Source organism: Scyliorhinus canicula, chromosome 5, assembly GCF_902713615.1.
Source record: "Scyliorhinus canicula chromosome 5, sScyCan1.1, whole genome shotgun sequence".
NCBI lineage: Eukaryota > Metazoa > Chordata > Chondrichthyes > Carcharhiniformes > Scyliorhinidae > Scyliorhinus > Scyliorhinus canicula.
In genome coordinates this window covers 138,225,759-138,246,351 of record NC_052150.1, presented here as the reverse complement: position 1 = coordinate 138,246,351, position 20,593 = coordinate 138,225,759, and the positions used below count along the sequence as shown (strand labels likewise).

The 20,593-nt window shown below is 46.9% G+C and overlaps 1 protein-coding gene across 7 annotated transcripts in view; it reads right to left on the bottom strand.

Annotated features, from left to right (window-relative positions):
• The window catches only part of LOC119966295 (tensin-3-like), a 533,488-nt gene that overhangs the window by 45,326 nt on the left and 467,569 nt on the right, over nucleotides 1–20,593 (bottom strand). For all 7 annotated transcript variants that reach the window (XM_038797763.1, XM_038797764.1, XM_038797766.1 and 4 more), the window contains 3 exons: nucleotides 18,336–18,511; nucleotides 13,411–13,534; nucleotides 13,051–13,140 (listed from right to left, as the gene is read on the bottom strand). In XM_038797763.1, coding sequence (XP_038653691.1) covers nucleotides 13,051–13,140; nucleotides 13,411–13,534; nucleotides 18,336–18,511 — 390 coding nt within the window. The remainder of the gene's footprint in view (nucleotides 1–13,050; nucleotides 13,141–13,410; nucleotides 13,535–18,335; nucleotides 18,512–20,593) is intronic.

The following is a 20,593-nucleotide window of genomic DNA, read 5'->3' as shown; positions in this document are numbered from 1 at the left end:
GTAGAAGAAGATTCCAGGATCAGCAAGAAAACGGCCGGTAAAAGAACAGCTGAGGCCCGTCGGGGAGTGGAGAGGTCACCACAGGGTCACCAGAAAAAGGAGGCTGGAGCACCAGGGGAGGCCGCATTGCTGAAGGCTGAAGAACTAACTAAGGTAATGGCTGCAGAATCCGAAAGGCAGTTTACAAAGCACCTGGAGGCGATGAGGAAGGAGATGAGGGAGGTTTTGAGTGTGCTGGTGGAGGAGGCGATTTCCCCGGTGATGGCGAGTGCAATGGCGGAAGTGCGGGCGCAAGGGGAGGCGCTGAAGGTAGTGGAGGAGACGGTGGCACAGCACGGTGATCAACTTACCTCGATGGGGAAGGAGATGCGGAAGGCGATGGAGGTGAACAAGGATCTGCGAGGAAAATTGGAAGACCTGGAAAACAGGTCCAGGCGACAGAATTTGAGGATTGTGGGGCTGCCCGAAGGTGTTGAAGGGCCGAGGCCGACGGAGTATTTTACCGCTATGCTGGCAAAGTTATTGGGGCAGGGGGAGGATCCCTCCCAATATGAACTGGATCGGGCTCATCGGTCGGGGAGGCCTGTACCAAAGGCGGGTGAGCCACCAAGAGTAGTGACTTTGTGCTTCCGTAGGTACAGTGCGAAAGAGAAGGTCCTGTGCTGGGCCAAGCAGAAGCGGGTGGTGCAGTGGGCAGGAGCTAGTATAAATGTATACCAGGACTTTACGGTGGAGCTGGCGAGGAGGCGGGCTGCTTTCAACTGGGTGAAGAGGGCACTGTACATCAGCAAGGTGCAGTGCAGCATTGTATATCCAGCGAAGCTGAGGGTGACTTATAAGCTCAAGGACTTTTATTTTGGAACAGCGGAAGCAGCGCAGGAGTTTGCGAAGGCAGAAGGACTGTGGCAGAACTGAGAAATTGAGATATGGCCATGTGCCGATGTAACCTCAGGACTGTATTTTCTTCTTTTTTGTCTCTTCCTTTTTTGTTTCACTGCGTCCGGGTGTATGGGCTAAAGGAGCCAATGGCGTATATATTTGGACAAGGGAAGTGATGGGATTTGCACTCGAAGTGAGGGTTCTTTGGGGTGTAGGTGGATATGCGGGGTGTGCGTGCTAAAAGGGGATTTCTGGGTTTTCCTTGGGCCGGCCAAGGGGGAAAGGGACCTGGGCGGGGTCCTCCGCGCTGGCCGGTTTCAACTGGCCAGTGCATGGGAGTGAGGTGGGGGGAGGGGCTACGGCCATCGGAGCCTGGCAGAACAGGGTCCAAGTGGTCTAGCTGGGGTGGAAAGTTGGGGGGAAGGATCCGAGGATGGGGAAGGAATTTTACAAGAGGCAATGGGCGGGAGGAGTTGGAGGGGAGGGGGGGGGGGGGGGGGTTTACAACTCTTGGGTATCACATACGGTACTCTTTCAGAGGTTGGACGGCGTTGAGTGGGGGGGAGGGGAGTGGACTCTATGGTGACCATGGGCGGTCCCGGACTCCTTTCTTTTTTCTCCTTTGATTTTCTTTTGTTTCCACCGTGGGGGGGGGGTTTGTTTTATTGGATGCATATATTGACAGGTGGGCTGTTGTTTGGGGTGGTGGGAGGATGGGATCGTTGTTATTGTTAAGGGGATCGATTTTGTATTTGTTACCGTTTACTGTTTGTGGGTGGGGTGGGAATTTTGGAGGAAAATGTGAAAATGGAGAATAAAAACTTTTAAATAGAAATGCATCTGAAGCTCGCTGATCAAACTAGGCTGAGGAAGGGATGGGTGGGGCAGGTCTTTCACTCGGGGCTGGATGTGAAGACCAGGGGGGTCGCAATCTTGGTGAGCAAACGGGTGGCATTTGAGGCGGGGGGTATTGTGGCGGATTATGGTGAGTGGCAAGCTGCAGGGGGCCCGGGTGGTGCTAGTGAACGTGTATGCCCCGAATTGGGACGATGCGGATTTTATGAAGCGAATGGTGGGGGACTTTAACACGGTCCTGGACCCGGCACTGGACCGGTCTAGGTCTAGAAGCCGGCAGCGGCCAAGGTCCTGAGGGGGCTCGTGGACCAGAAGAGGAAAGTGGACCGTGGAGATTTGCTCGGCCAAGGGCGAAGGAGTTTTCTTTCTTCTCCCATGTCCAAAAAATGTACTCGCGGATCGATTTTTTTGTGGTGAGCAGGGCGCTAATCCCGAGAGTGGAAGGGGTCGAGTACTCAGCCATTGCGATCTCGGACCATGCTCCGCACTGGGCGGAGTTGAGGCTGGGGGCGGAGAGAGGCCAACGCCCTCTATGGAGATTGGACGTAGGACTATTGGCGGATGAAGAGGTCTGTGGGCGGATTAGGAGGAGTATCCAAAACTATGTGGTGACCAATGATACAGGGGAGGTTTCAGCGAGTATGGTCCGGGAGGCGCTGAAGGCAGTTATCAGGGGGGTAGCTAATTTCTATCAGGTCCTAGAGAGAGAAGAGGGACAGGATGGAGATGGAGAGGTTGGTGGGGGAGATACTCAGGGCGGGCAGGAGGTATGCAGACTCCCCCGAGGAGGGGCTACTAAAGGAGCGCCGAAGCCTGCAGGCAGAGTTTGACTTGCTTACCACAGGGAAGGCAGAGGTTCAGTTGAGGAAGTTACAAGGAGCAGTGTACAAGTATGGGGAGAAGGCAAGTAGGATGCTGGCACACCAACTACGGAAGAGAGAAGTGGCCAGGGAAATTGAGGGAATTATGGACAGGGTGGGTAACACGGTCCTGAGCTCGGAAAGGATCAATGAGGTCTTCAAGGATTTTTATGGTAAATTGTATGAGTCAGAACCCCCGGAGGGGAGGGAAGGGTTGAAACAATTCTTGGACCAACTGAGGTTTCCGAAGGTGGAGGAGAAGCTAGTAAAGGGATTAGGGGTCCCGATTGAGTTGGAGGAATTGGTTAAAGGTTTGGAGGGTATGCAGTCAGGCAAGGCCCCGGGATCGGACGGGTATCCTGTAGAATTCTATAGGAAATTCTCAGAGCTGTTGAGCCCGCTATTGTTGAGAACCTTCAACAAGGCTAAGGAAAGGGGAACCCTACCCCCGACGATGTCGCGGGCCTTGATTTTGCTCATACTTAAACGAGATAAGGACCCGTTGCAATGTGGCTCCTACAGGCATATATCGCTCCTTAATGTAGATGCCAAACTGTTGGCCAAGATCCTGGCCACTTGAATTGAGGACTGTGTCCCAGGGGGTGATTAATGAGGATCAGACGGGGTTTGTGAAGGGCAGGCAGCTGAACACGAATGAGCGGAGGCTCCTGAATGTGATCATGATGCCCTCGGAAGGAGGGGATGCAGAAGTGGTGGCTGCAATGGATGTGGAAAAAGCCTTCGATCGGGTGGAATGGGAGTACGTGTGGGAAGTGTTAGGCAGATTTGGATTTGGCAAGGAATTCATAGGATGGGTCAAATTATTGTATCAGGCCCCCGTAGCGAGTGTGTCCACAAACCGAGTACTCCGCGGTCGAAGTACTTTAGGCTGCATTGAGGAACGAGGCAGGTTTGCCCTGGCAAACAAGCTGTTGGCCATGGCGCTGAAGATGTCTAGGAACTGGAGGGGGTTGGTTCGGGGAGGGGAGGAGTATCGTGTTTCACTGTACGCGGATGACCTGCTCCTGTATATTTCAGATTCGGTGGAGGGGATGGGGGAGGTCATGCAGATCCTAAAAGATTTCGGGGATTTCTCAGGGTATCAGTTGAATGTCAGGCTTTTTGTGATCCATGCGAGGGGCCAGGAAGAGACTGGGAGAGCTCCGCCCAAGGTGGTGGAGAGGAGCTTTCGCTCCTTGGGCATACGGGTGGCTAAGAGTTGGGATGCCCGACACAAGCTGAACCTAACGCGGGTTGTGGATCAGATAAGAGGTGGGACATGCTTCCGCTCTCCTTGGCGGGCAGGGTGCAGTCCGTGAAGATGACGGTCCTCCCCAGGTTCTTGTTCGTCTTCCAGTGCCTTCCCATCCTCATCCCCAAGTCCTTCTTCAAGCGGGTGAACAGGATTACCATGGGATTTGTGTGGGCAAACAAGACCCCGCGAGTTAATGGACTGTTCTTAGAGTGCAGCCGGCGGGGGGCTGCTGGCGCTGCCGAACATCTGCAGCTATTATTGGGCAGCGAACATATCCATGATTCAGAAATGGGTAGTAGAGGGGGGAGGGGGCACATGGAAGCGGCGTCTTGCAGGGATACTAGCTTGGGGGCACTGATAACGGCACCGCTGCCGCTCTCGCCGGCACGGTACACCACGAGCCCGGTGGTGATGGCAGCACTGAGGATCTGGGGTGAGTGGAGAAGGCACAGGGGGGAGGTAGGGGCCTCAGTCTGGACCCCGATACGAAACAACCACAGGTTCGTCCCGGGCAGAATAGACAGAGGGTTTCTAAGCTGACACAGAGCGGGTATCAAAAGGATGGGGGACTTGTTTATAGATGGGACTTTTGCTAGCCTGAAGGCGCTGGAGGAGAAATTCAGGTTGCCCCCGGGAATACCTTTAGGTACCTGCAAGTCCGCGCTTTCTTGAAGAAGCAGGTGGTGGAATTTCCGCGGCTACCTTCCCGCAGGATACAGGACATGGTTGTCTCGGGCATGTGGGTAGGAGATGGAAATGTATCAGACATATACCGGGAGCTGCAGGAGGCGGAGGAGGCCTCAGCGGAGGAGCTGAAGGGCAAGTGGGAGGAGGAGCTGGGTGAGGAGCTGGGTGAGGAGCTGGATTTGGGCTTGTGGACGGACACCCTGGGCAGGGTCAATTCCTCCTCATCTTGTGCCAGGCTTAACTTGATTCAGTTTAAGGTGGTACACCGGGCGCACATGACAGCGGCAAGAACGAGCAAGTTCTTTGGGGTGGAGGACAGCTGTGTGAGGTATTCAGGGAGCCCAGCAAACCATGTCCATATGTTTTGGGCATGCCCGGCGCTTAAACAATTCTGGCGAGGCTTTGCAAAGGCTATGTCCAAGGTCTTGGACACTCGGGTAAAGCAGAGTCTGGGGATAGCGATATTTTCGGTGTCAGAAGATCCGGGAGTGCAGGAGCCGAAAGAGGCCGGGGTCTTGGCCTTTGCCTCCTTGGTAGCTCGGAGACGGATCATGTTAATGTGGAGGGACGCGAAACCCCCAAGTGTGGAGGCTTGGGTCAGTGACATTGCTGGGTTTCTAAGTTTGGAGAGGATAAAGTTTACTTCTGTAAAACTTTGAATAAAAACAAGTTTTAAAAATACCACCCAGTGGATACATTCACCTCATTAACCTGGAGATAGAAATTCATTCACTGGACAACCTGAAGCATTAAATTGTAAGATACATATTCGGGCAGCCACACTGCCAAATGCACACTAATGGCAGAAAATTAACCCAAGGTCAGCAGTTCCAATCAGACAGATGGATCGGTAGACACGGCGGCTTCAGGGATGTGAGCAGGTGGTGAAGATTAAGGAGAAGTTGGAGGGGGAGCTGGAGGGAGATAAACTGGGGAGTATGGAGCGAGGCTCTAGAAAGGATAAATGCAACCTCCTTGTGCACAAGGATGAGCCTGAAACAGTTGAAAGTGGTACACAGAGTACATATGATCAGGCAAGATTGAGTGGGTCCTTCCAAGGAGTGATAGAATCGCGTGGGCGAGGACCAGAAAATCATGGTCATATGTTGTAGGGCTATGAAAAGTTGCGGAGATTTTGGACGGGGGTATTCGCGGTGCTAACAAGGATAGTGGGGATGGAGGTTGAGCCGGACCCTTTGGTAGCAATATTTGGGATCTCGGCGAAGCCGGAGTTGATTGAGGGGAGGAGGGCCGATGTTCTGGTCTTCGCTTCTCTGATTGCCTGTCGAAGAATTCTCCCCCAGTGGTGGTCAGCAACGCCACCGGGGATGACGGCTTGGCTGGGTGACTTATACAGCTTTCTTCAGTTGAAAATATTAAGTACGAATTAAAGGGTTCAGCGGAAGGCATCGAGGTAAGGTGGGGGTGTTTGTGACCATGTTTGAGGAGCTGTTCATCACTCGCGTGACGGTGGTGGTGGTGGTGGGGGGGGGGGGGGGGGGGGGGGGGATACAAGCTGTATCGTGGCTTGGGGAGTTTGTTCCCCGAATTGTTCAAGTTTTGTAATCTTTTGTATATGTTGGAATAAAGTACATTTAAAAAAAGTGTTTCCTCATGTAAAAGTTGACCCAGTCTTTTTTTGTAAATCAAAGCCAAAAATCTCAGAGCTGAAGTATGATCCCAGAGATGTTAATGATTCAATTTTGTTGCAAATATATTAATACTAATTAAATTGAGTATTGGTAGGTAAATGCTCAAAATATTTTTACGTTTTGGGATGTGTGAAAACATTACCCGTCTAAGTAAATCCCTTGACCTCTGGCCTGAAAATAAATTGGTCTGAAAGTGTAACTTTCAAACAAGCGCCTCAGGTATTTTACCTGATTTTGTGAGGAAAACTTGTTTATTCCCTTTCTGTTCAAATTGTATTTTTTATTGAAAGAAACAGGAAATGAATCACTTCTCTGTGTTTCAACTTGTGGACATGATTTGAATGTTGGACCTCAGGTTCATTAGACCACAGCTGCAATAATAGTGCTTAAAATAACTCTGAACAAATATTTGTTGAAACTAAGTATAAAGTTTCAGCTGGGCCAAGTTCTCTTACTTTGCTTCAGAATCGCATAACTTATTTGCAGCATATGTAGTGATGATAGTTTGAATTCGGAGGCAAGGATACCTCACAAAACTGAAATTTGCTTTTGTCAGCAAAAAGAAAATACAACAAAGCTGTTTCATGCTCCAAGCATCCCACAGCCTTTCCATCTTGTTATTTTTTATAAATTTAGAGTTTTTTCACCAAGTGAGATGCGTCACGTGGATTTTGGCAAATCCAGCTGGATGAGTCCAGCAGAAGGCTCTGCACTTTCCACACACTGTTTGGCAGATACTGCCAATTAAGGGGAAATTTAGCATGATCAATCCACCTACCTGGCACATCTTTTGGGTTGTGGGGGCGAAACCCATGCAAACACGGGGAGAATGTGCAAACTCCACACGAACAGTGACCCAGAGATGGGATCGAACCTGGGATCTCGGCGCTGTGAGGCAGCAAGGCTAACCACTGCGCCACCGTGCTGCTCTCCTTTCCATCTTAACCATGTATCTAAACTTCTGTGCACAAACAATGGCTGGGATTGAACGCCACAGGAAAGAGAAACAGTGTGAAACTGTATTCTGTGCTAATGTGGGTATGGCATACAAAGCAGCAGCTGTGGCAACTCTCCTCCTCTTGGCAGAAACCTGGAGGTCTGGCTGAAATGCTTGCAAATCCCTGGTCTTGCTCTGGTCAAATCCAGATTGAACTTTCAAACTATTTACATTTCCTCTGACAGAAATGATTTTATGACTTTGTCATGATATGCAGACATGCAGATAATGATATCCAGACAGGCAGCTAATGAACACAGAGAACAGGACATGACCAATGAGCAGAACAGGACATGACCAATGAGCAGGCAGGACACTCAGGGGTGGTATCTCACTATAAAAGGCACGAGGCACTCACACTCCGCCTCTTTCCACTGATGAACATCTATAGAGTGAGTCAGGGTGTATGTACAGTATCACACCTCCAGCACGTGGCTAAGAGCTAGTCTGGTTCAGTCAGACAGAGTCACCGCACTTAGGTTAGCAGAGAGTCGAACTCATAAAGAACTGTGCTAACTGTGCTACTGGTTCAATAAATCAGATTGAACTAACTTAAGGTCTGGATCCACTTGCAGCCTGTGCTACATAACATGACAGACGTATCATTCAGCATAGAAGGTATAGTACTGCAACTTGATAGGGTTTTAAACATTTATTTTAACACAAGGAAATTTAGAATGGGAATCATGTTATTGTATTCATCAAGAGTCTGTTGCTGCAGGCATGCACCATAAATTCTACTTGCACAATAATATATCCTGAAGGCAAGTTTTGCATTCGGATTCAAGCGGCTTCCTCTAGTGGCAATTATCTTTTCTTTTGCATTATCACCAAAAGTCCAAATTACCAGCCCATTCCCCACCGTCCCACCAAAAGCTTCCAGGATGCGGCTCAGATGTTTCAACCGTATCATGAAAGTTCTACTAATTTGCCTCAAAACAATATCAGAATTCAAAGGATGTTTCGGCTGGGTCGGAACACAATAGGTGCCTCAGGGATGCATTACAGCACACAAATCTCTGGGTGCAGTGCTTCATTATGTAAGGAGCTCATGTCTAAATCTGCATCAGGATTATTGGAGTCCTTCATTGTGGTTAATAAACCCAACTCCAGGGTGGCACGGTGGCGTAGTGATTAACACTGCTGCCTCACAGCGCTGAGGATCCAGGTTCGTTCCCGCCCCCGGGTCACTGTCCCCATGCCTGCATGGGTCTCCCCCCGACAACACCAAGATGTGCAGGGGAGGTGGATTGCCCACGCTAAATTGCCTCTTAATTGGAAAAACGAATTGGGTACTTTAAATTTAAAAAAAACCTAGCTCTAAATAGAGTTTTTTCCTGAACGAGGTGAGGGCGGGGCAGGGTGGGGGGGGGGGGGGGGGGCAGTAGGAGGACCTTTAGGCAAGAGTTGCCAGGTTGGCACGTAATGCTGGTGAGCGGAAGTGAGGTGGGGGAAAAAGACCGAGAGAAGTGGCCATTAGGGGGGTTGGTGGAAGTGGAGGGTGGGAACAAAGGGAGGGTGCTGCGACAAGGCAAGGCTGGAGAAGAAACATGGTCAACGGTGGACAAAGGGGCCATCTCAGATGGGCCAGGTATTGGGTGAAATTAATGGGAGTAGAACCAAAAGGGGAGGATGACAGATGGTAGAGGGGAATGGAGGCGTAAGTCCCCGGCAAGGCTGATTACATGGAACGTGCGAGGGCTCAATGGACCGGTGAAAAGATCTAGTGTCTTTGCGCACCTCAGGAACTTGAAAGCGGAGATGCTCTTTCTGCAGGAGACGCACCTCCACGTGAAGGACCAGGTTAGGCTCAGGAAGGAATTTTAAAAGGAGTTTGCGACGGACCTGGCGCCACATCTCTTGGGGGAGTTTAATGAGGCATTGGAGAAGGGGGACCCGGCGGAGGCGATGATGTAGGCAATGATCACATTAATACCAAAAAACGGGAAGGACCCTTTGGAACGTGAGTCCATATCTTTGTTAAATACAGACATGAAAGTTCTGGCTAAGTTGGTAGCAGGAAGGATGGAAGGTTATGTCCCTAGCGTGGTTGCGGAGGACCAAACAGGCTTCATAGAGGGCAGGCATCTTTCTAGCAATATAGTGAGGCTGTTAAATGTGATCATGACCCTGTCAAGAGCTCAGGAATCGGAGGCAGTGGTGTCAATGGATGCAATAAAGGCATTCGATAGGGTGGAGTGGCGGACGGTACCTGTTTGAGGTCCTGGGAAGGTTTGTGTTTGGGTCGACGTTTGTGGCATGGGTGCGCCTGTTATAAGTGGCACCAAGGGCGAGTGTGCGGACCAACGACATGGGTTCACGGAACTTTGAACTACACAGAGGAACAAGGCAGGGGTGCCCGCCATCACCGCTGCTGTTTGCGCTGGCTATAGAGCCTCTGGCAATAGCTTTTTGGGGGTCAGCAGAGTGGCACGGGATTACGAGGGAATGAAGGGAGCATCGGGTGTTGCTACATGTGGACAACCTACTACTATATGTTTCAGACACGCTAGAGAGCATGGAGAGTATTATGGGCCTGGTGGGAAGATTTGCGGCATTCTCAGGAGTAAGTGAAATGTAGGGAAAAGCAAAATTTCCCCGCTGAATGAGTCGGGTCAGTGAGTCAATTTAGGGGGTGTTATGGACCAGGGTTTAGAGAACACCAAAGTATATCATGGAGTTCACCTGACCTACAACTGTTTATAGATTTTGGTTATGAGGAGCACAAGGACCTACTCTTCAGGTGTTACTCAACAGAGGCCTTAAGCATTTTTAATCAAAAACAAGCTTTATTCTCCAAATTTAGTTAACATTTTTATAAACACACACAGTCAGAATTTTTATCAACTACAAACATAAATAGCCCACACAGCTACAGTAATCTATGTATCACCTTTAATAAATTCCCCCATTTAGTTGTTCCAATTTAATAACAAGATCCCAGAAACCAGAAACCCCCTTTTCAAAGGTGTGGCCAGCACACAGCACTCAAGACCTGGTATGGATGCTCTTGTTTCCTTTTCAAAACAGCAGGTTTGAATTCCTTCCAGAAAACAGTTATCACTTTTAAGTTGTCAAGTAATCTGGAAACATCTTTTAAAATGCAGATAAAGAGACACTTATTTTTCAACCTGTGCTGTACAAACCAGTTCAAACTCAAAGCGAAAGTAAAACTCAGGGCCACAGCCCAGCTCCACCCACACAATGACATCATGTGATCAGACAAAAACATTTCTTACAGGGACACTCCCATGACAGGGCCAGAGACAGGTTTAGATATTTGGGGATTCAGGTAGCGAGGGAATGGGCAATGCGGCACAAATGGAATTTAACAAATCTGGTGGAGGAGGCTAGGGAGGATCTCAAGAGGTGGGACACGCTGCACTTGACTTTGGCGGGGAGGGTCCAAGTGGTGAAGATGAACATTCTGCCGAGGTACCTGTTCATGTTCCAGACAATCCCGATCTTTATGCCGAAGGCCTTCCTTCGGAAGCTAGACACGATTATTTCGGACTTTGTATGGGTAGGGAAGGTGCCAAGGGTTCAGAGGACCCTGTTACAGAAGCAGAGGGGACGGTTGGCATCAAACCTGCTACTTTACATTAGACGGATTATGTGGAGAAGGTGTGGTGATGGTAGGAAGGAGAAGAGGCAGAATGGGTTAGGATGGAAGAAGAATCCTGTAGGGGGTCCAGCTTAAGGACTATGGTGATGGCGAAACGGTCAATGGCGCAAAGCAGATACTCGGAGATCCCGGTTGTGCAGTCCACAGTGAAGATCTGGACCCAGCTGAGGAGGCAGAGGGGATGTCGGTGTTAACACCATTATGTGCAAACTGCGGTTTTGAGCCGTGGGGGCGGGTTGTGTGTGTGTGCGGGGGGTGTGGGTGGGTAGATGGCACGTATCGAAAGTGGAGAGGAGTGGGGCTGGTTAAGGTGAGGAATCTGTATCTGGAAGAAGGGTTTACCAGTATAGATGAATTGAAGAAGAGGGTAGAGCTCCCAAGAGGAAGTGAGTTTAGGTACCTGCAGGTAAGGGTCTTCGCACGCAAGGTTTGGAAAGAGTTTCCCAGGTCGCCATGGTACACCCTGCTGGAGGGACTGTTGCTTCCGGATGTGGAACAGGAGGGCCGGATCGGAAACATATACAGATGGCTGGGAGAACAGGGAGGTGAGTGGGTAGTGTAGATTAAGGATGAGTGGGCGTGGGGTGGAAGAGAGCTGGGAGGGGAGATAAATTGGGGAGTATGCAGTGAGGCGCTATGAAGGATAATTGTGACCCCCTGGTGCGCAATTCAAGTGGTACACAGCGTACACATGACGGGGGCAAGAATGAATGGATTCTTTGAGGGGATGGCAGACGAGTGTTAGAAGTGTGGGCGGGGACCAGCGAATCACACACATATATTCTGAGGCTGCGAAAAGTTGGAGAGATTCTGGGTGGGAGTGTTCGCTGTTCTAGCAAGGATAGTGGGGGAGGAGGTGGATCCGGACCCTTTGGTGGCGGTATTTGGGATATCGGAGAAGCCGGAGCAGATGGAGGGGAGGAAGGTCGATGTTGTGGCCTTCACCTCTCTGATTGCCCGGCAACAAATCCTATTGGAATCGTGGTCAGCAACGCCACCGGGGGAACTGGCCTGGCTGGGTGATTTGTATGACTTTCTTTGCTTGAAAAGATCAAACACGAGTTAAAGGGTTCAGCGGAGAGTTTTGAGGCAAGGAGGAGTTTTTAAAAAATCTTTTTTGTCACAAGTATGCTTACATTAACACTGCAATGAAGTTACTGTTAAAAGCCCCTAGTCGCCACATGCCGGCGCAAGTTACAATACACAGAGAGAAAATACAGAATGTCCAAATTACCTAATAGCACGTCTTTCGGGATTTGTGGCGCTGAAGCCATAGTGCTAACCACTATGTTACCGTGTGGCCCCTAGTTGTTCGTCGCAGGGAGTAAGGGGGGGGGGACAAAATAGGGAAATTTGTACAAACTCTATAGTTGTGGTTGGGAGGTTTGTTTCCCGAACTGTGTGTATGTTGTAACTTTTTATATATGTTTGGAATAAAATGCAATTCCAAAAAACGTTTATTCCTGAATAAAAACAGAAAGTACTGGAAAAACTCAGAAGTTTTGGCAGCGTCTTTGGAGGGAGTAGAGGTAAAAGGCAGGATTCTCCGTTCCCCAACGGCGAAATCACCTTTGGCGACAAGGCGGAGAATGCCCGATGACGAAGAAATCGGGAGCGCCGCCTTCGCTATGCTCCGTCCCCAACGGGCCGAGTTCCAGACAGCGTGGGACACGTGTGGTCTCACCCATCTGGAAATCAGCGTGGTAGCTGCGGACTCAGTCCAGCGCTGCCACAGTCGGGGGAGGGCCGATCCGCAGGCAGGGAGGGAGCATTATTCGGGGCTGGGGGTACTGTGGGGGGGGGGGGGGGGGGGGGGGGGTCCGGGGCACGAGCCGGCTGAAGGGGGGACTACTTTTACGGGTCAGTGGGCTGCGTCCGCCATGAAGCACGGCGCGGCCGCTGCAGGCCGTATCGGGCAGCTAGAGCTGGGAGCTCTATGCTGCCTGGCTGCTAGCACCCCAACCCCTCCCCCCGAGCAGGGAATCGGTGGCTGTTTTGCGCGTTTTCCTGGCGTAGAACACCACCGTTTTCACGCTGGCGTGTGGACTTAGTCTCTCAAATGAAGAATCCAGCCCAAAATATTGAGTCCATATGACTCTTCTTCTGGAAGTCATATTGGACTGGAAATATTAAGTCACCACAGATGCTGGCAGACCTGCTGAGTTTCTCCAGTATTTTCTGTTTTATTTTAGATCTCCAGCAGTTGCCTTATTTTCCTTTTATTAGGGTATAATCCTTACCTGGGGTTACTCTGTAGCCACCTGAAGCATTGCTGCTCTGTTCCTCAACTCCGATCGGAGAAAGTGCAGAAAAAGTCTTCAATACTTTCACTGCAAGAGAAGAAATTCAAAGTAGTATTTATTTCCCCAGACAGCCATATAAGTGACAGTACTCGAGGTAAGGGGGCTGTTGATCAAATAATCCTGCAGCACTAAGGGTGGCTGGTGGCATTATTTGTCTTTAGTTCTAAACATTAATGCATGTTGGTGCACACCAACATTTGAATTTTCACGAACTTTCTAATTTGCTTCAAATTGAGAACTTAAAAAACACAATTCCAGGCTTAATGCCTTTTGCTCAGTGCAATGGGGTAACATTACCATATGGAGTTGGTGGTGAGATAGGAAACGCTGGTGTGGGAGGAACCACTTCATCTCCAGAGGACGAGTTTAACAATCTGCCATCCACCTCATCTTGGCCAATGCTACATCCGGATGTGTTTAGCTGCAGCAGAATAGAACAGAAGTTTCCTTAGTACAAGTTGGCATTGATTAAATATACAGGCCGTTTGGAGTTGGATTTGTGTTAAGTGGTGATAAATATGCGAACGGAAACTTCACAAGTGCAGGCATATTCAAATTTTAAGACTGGTATTCTGTATCGTCAATAAACAGTACTCCTGGTGAACTGTATGACCATGTCATTTGGCCAATTATAATTTGACACTTTAATTTTAAAAAATTACAGTTACTCTACTCTCAGCTGAACAATCTTCCCGATGTTTTATTAAAAGCTCATTTTTGCTTTTTCTCACCTCTGCCCTTCTCGCTGAGATAACTTCCACAGGGTGACAATCAGCATTGGAAAGCCACTCCACGCCCACTTACCTGAACCAAATTTCCTCTGTGCGTGTCTCGCCCGACCTTCTAAGTCAGGCTGGGTGAGATCCAGGCAGACCCAGTCTCTGAAGTCCAGTGTCAAAGTGCAGGGGAGGCAAATTGAAGAACACTTTTATATAGCACTAGCTGCTGTAAACCAGGTAAGTTTAAAGGTCCCACTGAAATTGACAGGTTGGGGTTACGCTAAGTGCCTAAATTAAGTGGATAGTATTTGAGTGTGGGCGGGAGGGTGGTATCGGTAGGAGTTAGGGGGGGTGGGGGGGGGGAACAAATCACATACCGTAGATAGAGGGTAACCTGTGCACTAATACAAGTAAGGAACTTAACATAATTAAAATCAGCAGAGATGAAGTATTTGGAAAACTTAATTGACCAAAGTCCAACACAACCCCAGATGTCCGACATCCTAAGGTTCTAAAATTAATAGCTGCAAAGAAGTTGGATGTGCTGGTTATGATTTTCCCAAATTCCCTGTATTCTAGGATGGTCCCAGCAGATTGGAAGTTAGCAAATGTAACAACTCTATTTTATACAGGAGGGAGTAAGGAAACAAGGAATTTCAGGTCAGTTAGCCTGTTGTCAGTCACCGGCAAAATCTATTGTTATAGCATCCGTCACAATGCACTTGAAGGATCATAGGCCTGGATCATCCAAGGAGCGGAAATCATTGTCAAATTATTGCTCCGCTTGAATTCTTCCCTGACTTGGTGCTGCTCCACATTTCTTGCTTGGTCTTCCAAGCCTAGCTTTCCCAGAAATGAGGAGGGCAGGTCCCTGAAGAGCTCCATCAAAGCAGATTAGTGTCAGGGGGAACAACAAGACATGGTGCCTTTTTGAGGTACTTGCTGCAATATGGTAAGTTTAAAATTCCAGTTTGAATGTCAGTGAACGGGTTGAATGGATGACTCAGTGAATGGCTAGGATAATAAGGTAGATGAGGTAAGTGGGTACAGTGGGTAGAGGGGCATGTGGTTGCAGTGGTAATTGGGTCTGGGTTATTCAGGTGGTTGGGGGAGTCGGATGTCAGAGAGAGTCAAGTTGGTAGGCTGTAAGTAATGAAGGGCCTCAAAGGTCTGCTATTTGCAATTTATATTAATGACTTGGATGAAGAGACAGAGTATTTAAGTGTGTTGACGATGCAAACTTGGTAGCAATGTAAGATGGACACAAAGAAGCTACAAAGAGATTATATACTGGTTAAGTGAATGGGTAACAAAGTGGCATATGGAGTACAATGTAGGGAAGAATTTTTCACTTTGGTTGCAAGAATAGAGAAGCAGAATATTTTTTAAAAGGTGTGAAACGTATAAATGTTAATATTTGGAAGCACTTAAGTGTACTCGTATAAGGAACACAAAGTTAGCATGTAGATACAGCAATAATTAAGAAAGCAAATAATATGTTGCTATGCATTGCAAAGGGATTGGAGTGCAAAATTAAAGCAGTCTTACAATTGAACAAGACTTTGGTGAGGCCTCACTAGGATTACTGTGTGCAGTCTTGGTTTGATGATTTAGAGTTGGGGACCAAGTGCAATGTGTCCACATTTGCAGACGACACTAAGGTGAGTGGTAAAGCAAAAAGTGCAGAGGATACTGGAAGTCTGCAGAGGGATTTGGATAGGTTAAATGAATGGGCTAGGGTCTGGCAGATGGAATACAATGTTGACAAATGTGAGGTTATCCATTTTGGTAGGAATAACAGCAAAAGGGATTATTATTTAAATGATAAAATATTAAAACATGCTGCTGTGCAGAGACCTGGGTGTGCTAGTGCATGAGTCGCAAAAAGTTGGTTTACAGGTGCAACAGGTGATTAAGAAGGCAAATGGAATTTTGTCGTTCATTGCTAGCGGGATGGAGTTTAAGACCAGGGAGGTTATGCTGCAATTGTATCAGGTGTTAGTGAGGCCACACCAGGAGTATTGTGTTCAGTTTTGGTCTCCTTACCTGAGAAAGGACGTACTGGCGCTGGAGGGTGTGCAGAGGAGATTCATTAGGTTAATCCCAGAGCTGAAGGGGTTGGATTACGAGGAGAGGTTGAGTAGACTGGGACTGTACTCGTTGGAATTTAGAAGGATGAGGGGGGATCTTATTGAAACATATAAAATTATGAAGGGAATAGATAGGATAGATGCGGGCAGGTTGTTTCCACTGGTGGGTGAAAGCAGAACTTGGGGGTATAGCCTCAAAATAAGGGGAAGTAGATTTAGGACTGAGTTTAGGAGGAATTTCTTCACCCAGAGGGTTGTGAATCTATGGAATTCCTTGCCCAGTGAAGCAGGTGAGGCTCCTTCATTAAATGTTTTTAAGATAAAGATAGATAAGTTTTTTGAAGAATAAAGGGATTAAGCGTTATGGTGTTCGGGCTGGAAAGTGGAGCTGAGTCCACAAAAGATCAGCCATGATCTCATTGAATGGCAGAGCAGGCTCGAGGGGCCAGATGGCCTACTCCTGCTCCTAGTTCTTATGTTCTATTTTTAAGGAAAGATATACTTGCATTGGGAATAGTACAGTGCAGGCTTAGCAGCCTGGTTCCTGGGATCAGAGGGTTGACATCTATTTTGAGAGGCTGAATTAATTAAGCCTATACTCTCTGGAGTTCAGAAGAAAGAGAGTTGACCTCATTGAAATATAGAAGAGTCTGAAAGGCCTTGACAGGTTAGACACAGTAGTTGTTTCATCCTGGCTAGGGAATATAGAACACAGGGGTACAGTTTCAAGGTCAAGCATTGATCAATTAGCAGAGATGAGGATGGAGTTTTTGGAATTCTCCACCCCAGAGGATTGTGGATGTTCCCTCATTGAATATGTTTAAGATTGAGCTGGACAGATGTTTGGTCTCTTGGGGTAACAAGGGACATGGAGAGCAGGTGACAAAACGGAGTTGACGCTGAAGATCAGGCATGATCGTACGGAATGCTGGAGCAGGCTCAAGCTGCCACATGTCTTACTTCTGCTCCTATTTCTTACGTTATGCTATATTCTCAGGATACAGGTGTTCTTGGCTCCGTTTAGTTGGCTGCTTTCCTGGCAAGATAGGTTTAAATTTAATCCATTTAATCCGGTAGTTAATTCTTTAAGTAAATAGAGACTCAATATAATATTTATGTGACCAACCCGTTTCCTGCGAGTGCATTCGTTGACCATCTCCCTCCAATCCCACCCTTCAAATCCTCTGTTAAAACTGGATGTGGGAGTGGGCAGCTGAGGGGTGGTTTTCAGATTTTTCAGCTGTCACCTGACCCAAACCCATACATTTTCAGGGTTAAAAGTTCCCCTCATAGAATCAGCAAGTTAGAAGTGCCTCCTCAAGCCTAATTATCCTGCTAATTTATATTGCATTTTTTTGCTAATAATAAATTTGATATTTGTGATTTCTGTTGCTACGAAATTCAAAGAACAACTCTAAACCTTGGCTTAAGAAGCATGAGAATGTTCCTTCTATTAATTTGTGCTTCGGTGACAGTAAATAAAACCATACTAGTCACCAGCTCCCAACTTGCTTTAAGTGGTCAATTGTAACCAGAAAACAAATGTACTCAACTTCATTAGGGCTTTAGCAAATCACAGCAGGTTCACCAGTAGGTTGCTGTTGAGCTCATAAGATTGATGTGCCAAGAAAGTGCAATATAAAAACAGTGTCCACAGGTTTGGCATGAATGCCAATTCTCAGCCATCCGATCAGAGGCAAGAGCAACAACATAGATAAAATAGTGAATTACCTATGATTTTGTTTTGTGTAAACCTTCAGAAGCTCTGTCGAGAGGGACTGTTAATTGCTTTATATACATTTTGGGAGAATTATTGAGAATGCACAACTTCCATGAGATACAGGAATTCTGCAGATAATGCACTCTGAAAGTATTAACCATAGGTTAGCCAGTTTGAGCCATTGCGGTGAGTCTTCAGATCCTGAAGGACAATGGCATCACTGGAAAAATGGGAAAAAATTATAGAGCTATATAGCACGGAAAGAGGCTCTTTGACCCATTGTGTCCACGCCGGCCATCAAGCACCTATCTATTCTAATCCTATTTTCCAACACTTGGCTCAAGGCCTTGTATGATATGTGCATTTCAAGTGCTTGTCTAAATTATCTGCTCATTTTCAAAATCAACTCAACCATATAGTTCAGGGAAGAGGTAAATATTCACTGGTAACTCAGAAGCCTCTTTAGATGAAAAAAATAACATTTAATGATACGTTCACGAAAAACAAGATTATAGAAATGTAGCCTCCTTTTGAGCAGATAACAAAAATCCGTGGTTCCTCAAACAGCATAAATGACACAAAAACTTTACTTGAAATAGGATTAATAATAAGAGTTCATTTTGATTTTGGGAAGAGATGGACACAAGGGAAGTTTCACATGCAATATGATCATTTCTATTATTTGCAACCTACCTCCCCCGACTGGCCAGTTGTGGTAAACATTCCAGCGGGCACAGAGCGGCAAGGGGCAGGGGATTTCATCCATCCACTTTGATCATACAACGGTTGAGCATCACCTTGTCCATATTGTCCACCACTCCATTTCCTTGTCCTCCCTAATGTTATGTGACCATCATCTGCCTGCACACCTGTGTGTGAAGTAAGAGGTTAACATTTGGAATGATCCCCTCAAAAAACCTTCAATTAGTGGAATAAACTAATATACCTATAATTTCTAGTACATCCACATAATCAGCGTTTATATTATATTAAAGGTTTAGAAAATGTGGAGAGAGCCTGATGGCTATTTGCTTCATTTCCAAACAGCCATCTGCCAGCTAATTGTTCTAAAACTTTATTTAAGCAGACGGCTGTGCTTACAGTGAGAAGAAATGTAAAAACAGTAAATCTTTTTCAGTAGTAATAGAAAATGCTTTTATCTAGGAACGGATGCAGAAATTCACAACATTTCACGATCATTGTTTGAGGCAGTAAAATGAGAAAAAACGCATTTTGTGTTATCGAAGTGACAATTATCAGTGCTGGAAAATTAAACAGGTTTTTATCTATACTCAGAAGTAAGCAATACCATCACAGAATGGTTACATTCCAGGAGGCTATTCTGTCAAGAGCAACTTAACTCGTCTCGCTACCCACATTTCCTTGCAGGCTTGTAAATTTTCCGCTTTTGAAAACATGATTGAATCTAGGCAACGCATTCCAAATGGACTTGTCATGTAAAAATGGCTTTCTTCATGTTGTGCCAACGTTTTTTTTTCTTTTTATAAATTTAGAGTGTCCAATTCATTTTTTTCCAATTAAGGGGTAATTTAGCGTGGCAAATCCACCTATCCTGCACATAAGAACATAAGAACTAGGAGCAGGAGTAGGCCATCTGGCCCCTCGAGCCTGCTCCGCCATTCAATTAGATCATGGCTGATCTTTTGTGGACTCAGCTCCACTTTCCGGCCCGAACACCATAACCCTTAATCCCTTTATTCTTCAAAAAACTATCTATCTTTACCTTAAGAACATGTAATGAAGGAGCCTCAACTGCTTCACTGGGCAAGGAATTCCATAGATTCACAACCCTTTGGGTGAAGAAGTTCCTCCTAAACTCAGTCCTTAATCTACTTCCCCTTATCTTTGAGTTGTGGGAAGAAACCCACGCAAACACGGGAAGAATGTGCAAACTCCCCACGAACAGTGACCCAGAGCCGGGATTGAACCTGGAACCTCGGTGCATGAGGCAACAGTGCTAACCACTGCGCCACCGTGCTGCCTATGTTGTAGCAATGTTAACCGTGGACCATTTTTCCGTGAGCAGCAGTTTTGAGTTGGAAGCTCAGCTGCTGCTCCAAGGTTAATGTGCAGGCCCATGTTTTCCATCCAAAGAACAGACCATGTTGGGGATCTGAAAATGGAGGCCTGAAGGTCCAGGATACAGAAGACCCTCATCCATTCCCATTGTACGAAATGGGACTGGTCAGAAGCCTGCATGCATCCCGTCCTGGCTGGGTCAATTTAGAGGAATGACACTTTAGATTCCCTGCTAATTTCACTGAATTGGACCCATTTTGGTAGGTGACATCGTTCACCACATGTGTTATGAACCAAGGGGGATCCCTCATCAGGTGTTGTGAACCTTTTGACATGTCAGCTCAAAATGGGTTGATAACGCCACATTTCATAACGTAATGCTCTATGGTAGGTTAAATATGTTTTTAATAGTGATTAATGTTTGAGCTGCGTTCTCACAAGGTAACTGATCATTAAATTGATCTATATTACCAAAGTAGTAAAGTTTTCAAATGCTTTAGAATCTATTGTCCAATGGATAAAGTGAATAAAATCTCAGACATCTGTTCCCCTGTTTTTAAGCTTGAACAAATGGCTAACATGTTTCACTGACTTCAGGAGGTTCTAAAGTATTAGCGCTGGAGGCTATTTCAAAAATACAGCTGTGCATGTGAATTTCATTATGAATGCTTGGCTGAGTTCCAACACCTATAATTGCATTCAGTTTAGCATGGGTTATTGATACATCTGTCTCAACTTAGTAGGCTTAAACTGCCTACAACTGTCTCACCACTTCTTGAATTAAGAAAATAATGTTTTTGAAAAGTGTTTTTGAATGACTAATTGTTTATTTTGATAGTTTCATGAGCACCTTAAAGGATTCTCAATGTTATTATAGGGCCGATATTGGGTGAGGGGGCAATGGGCTGTGA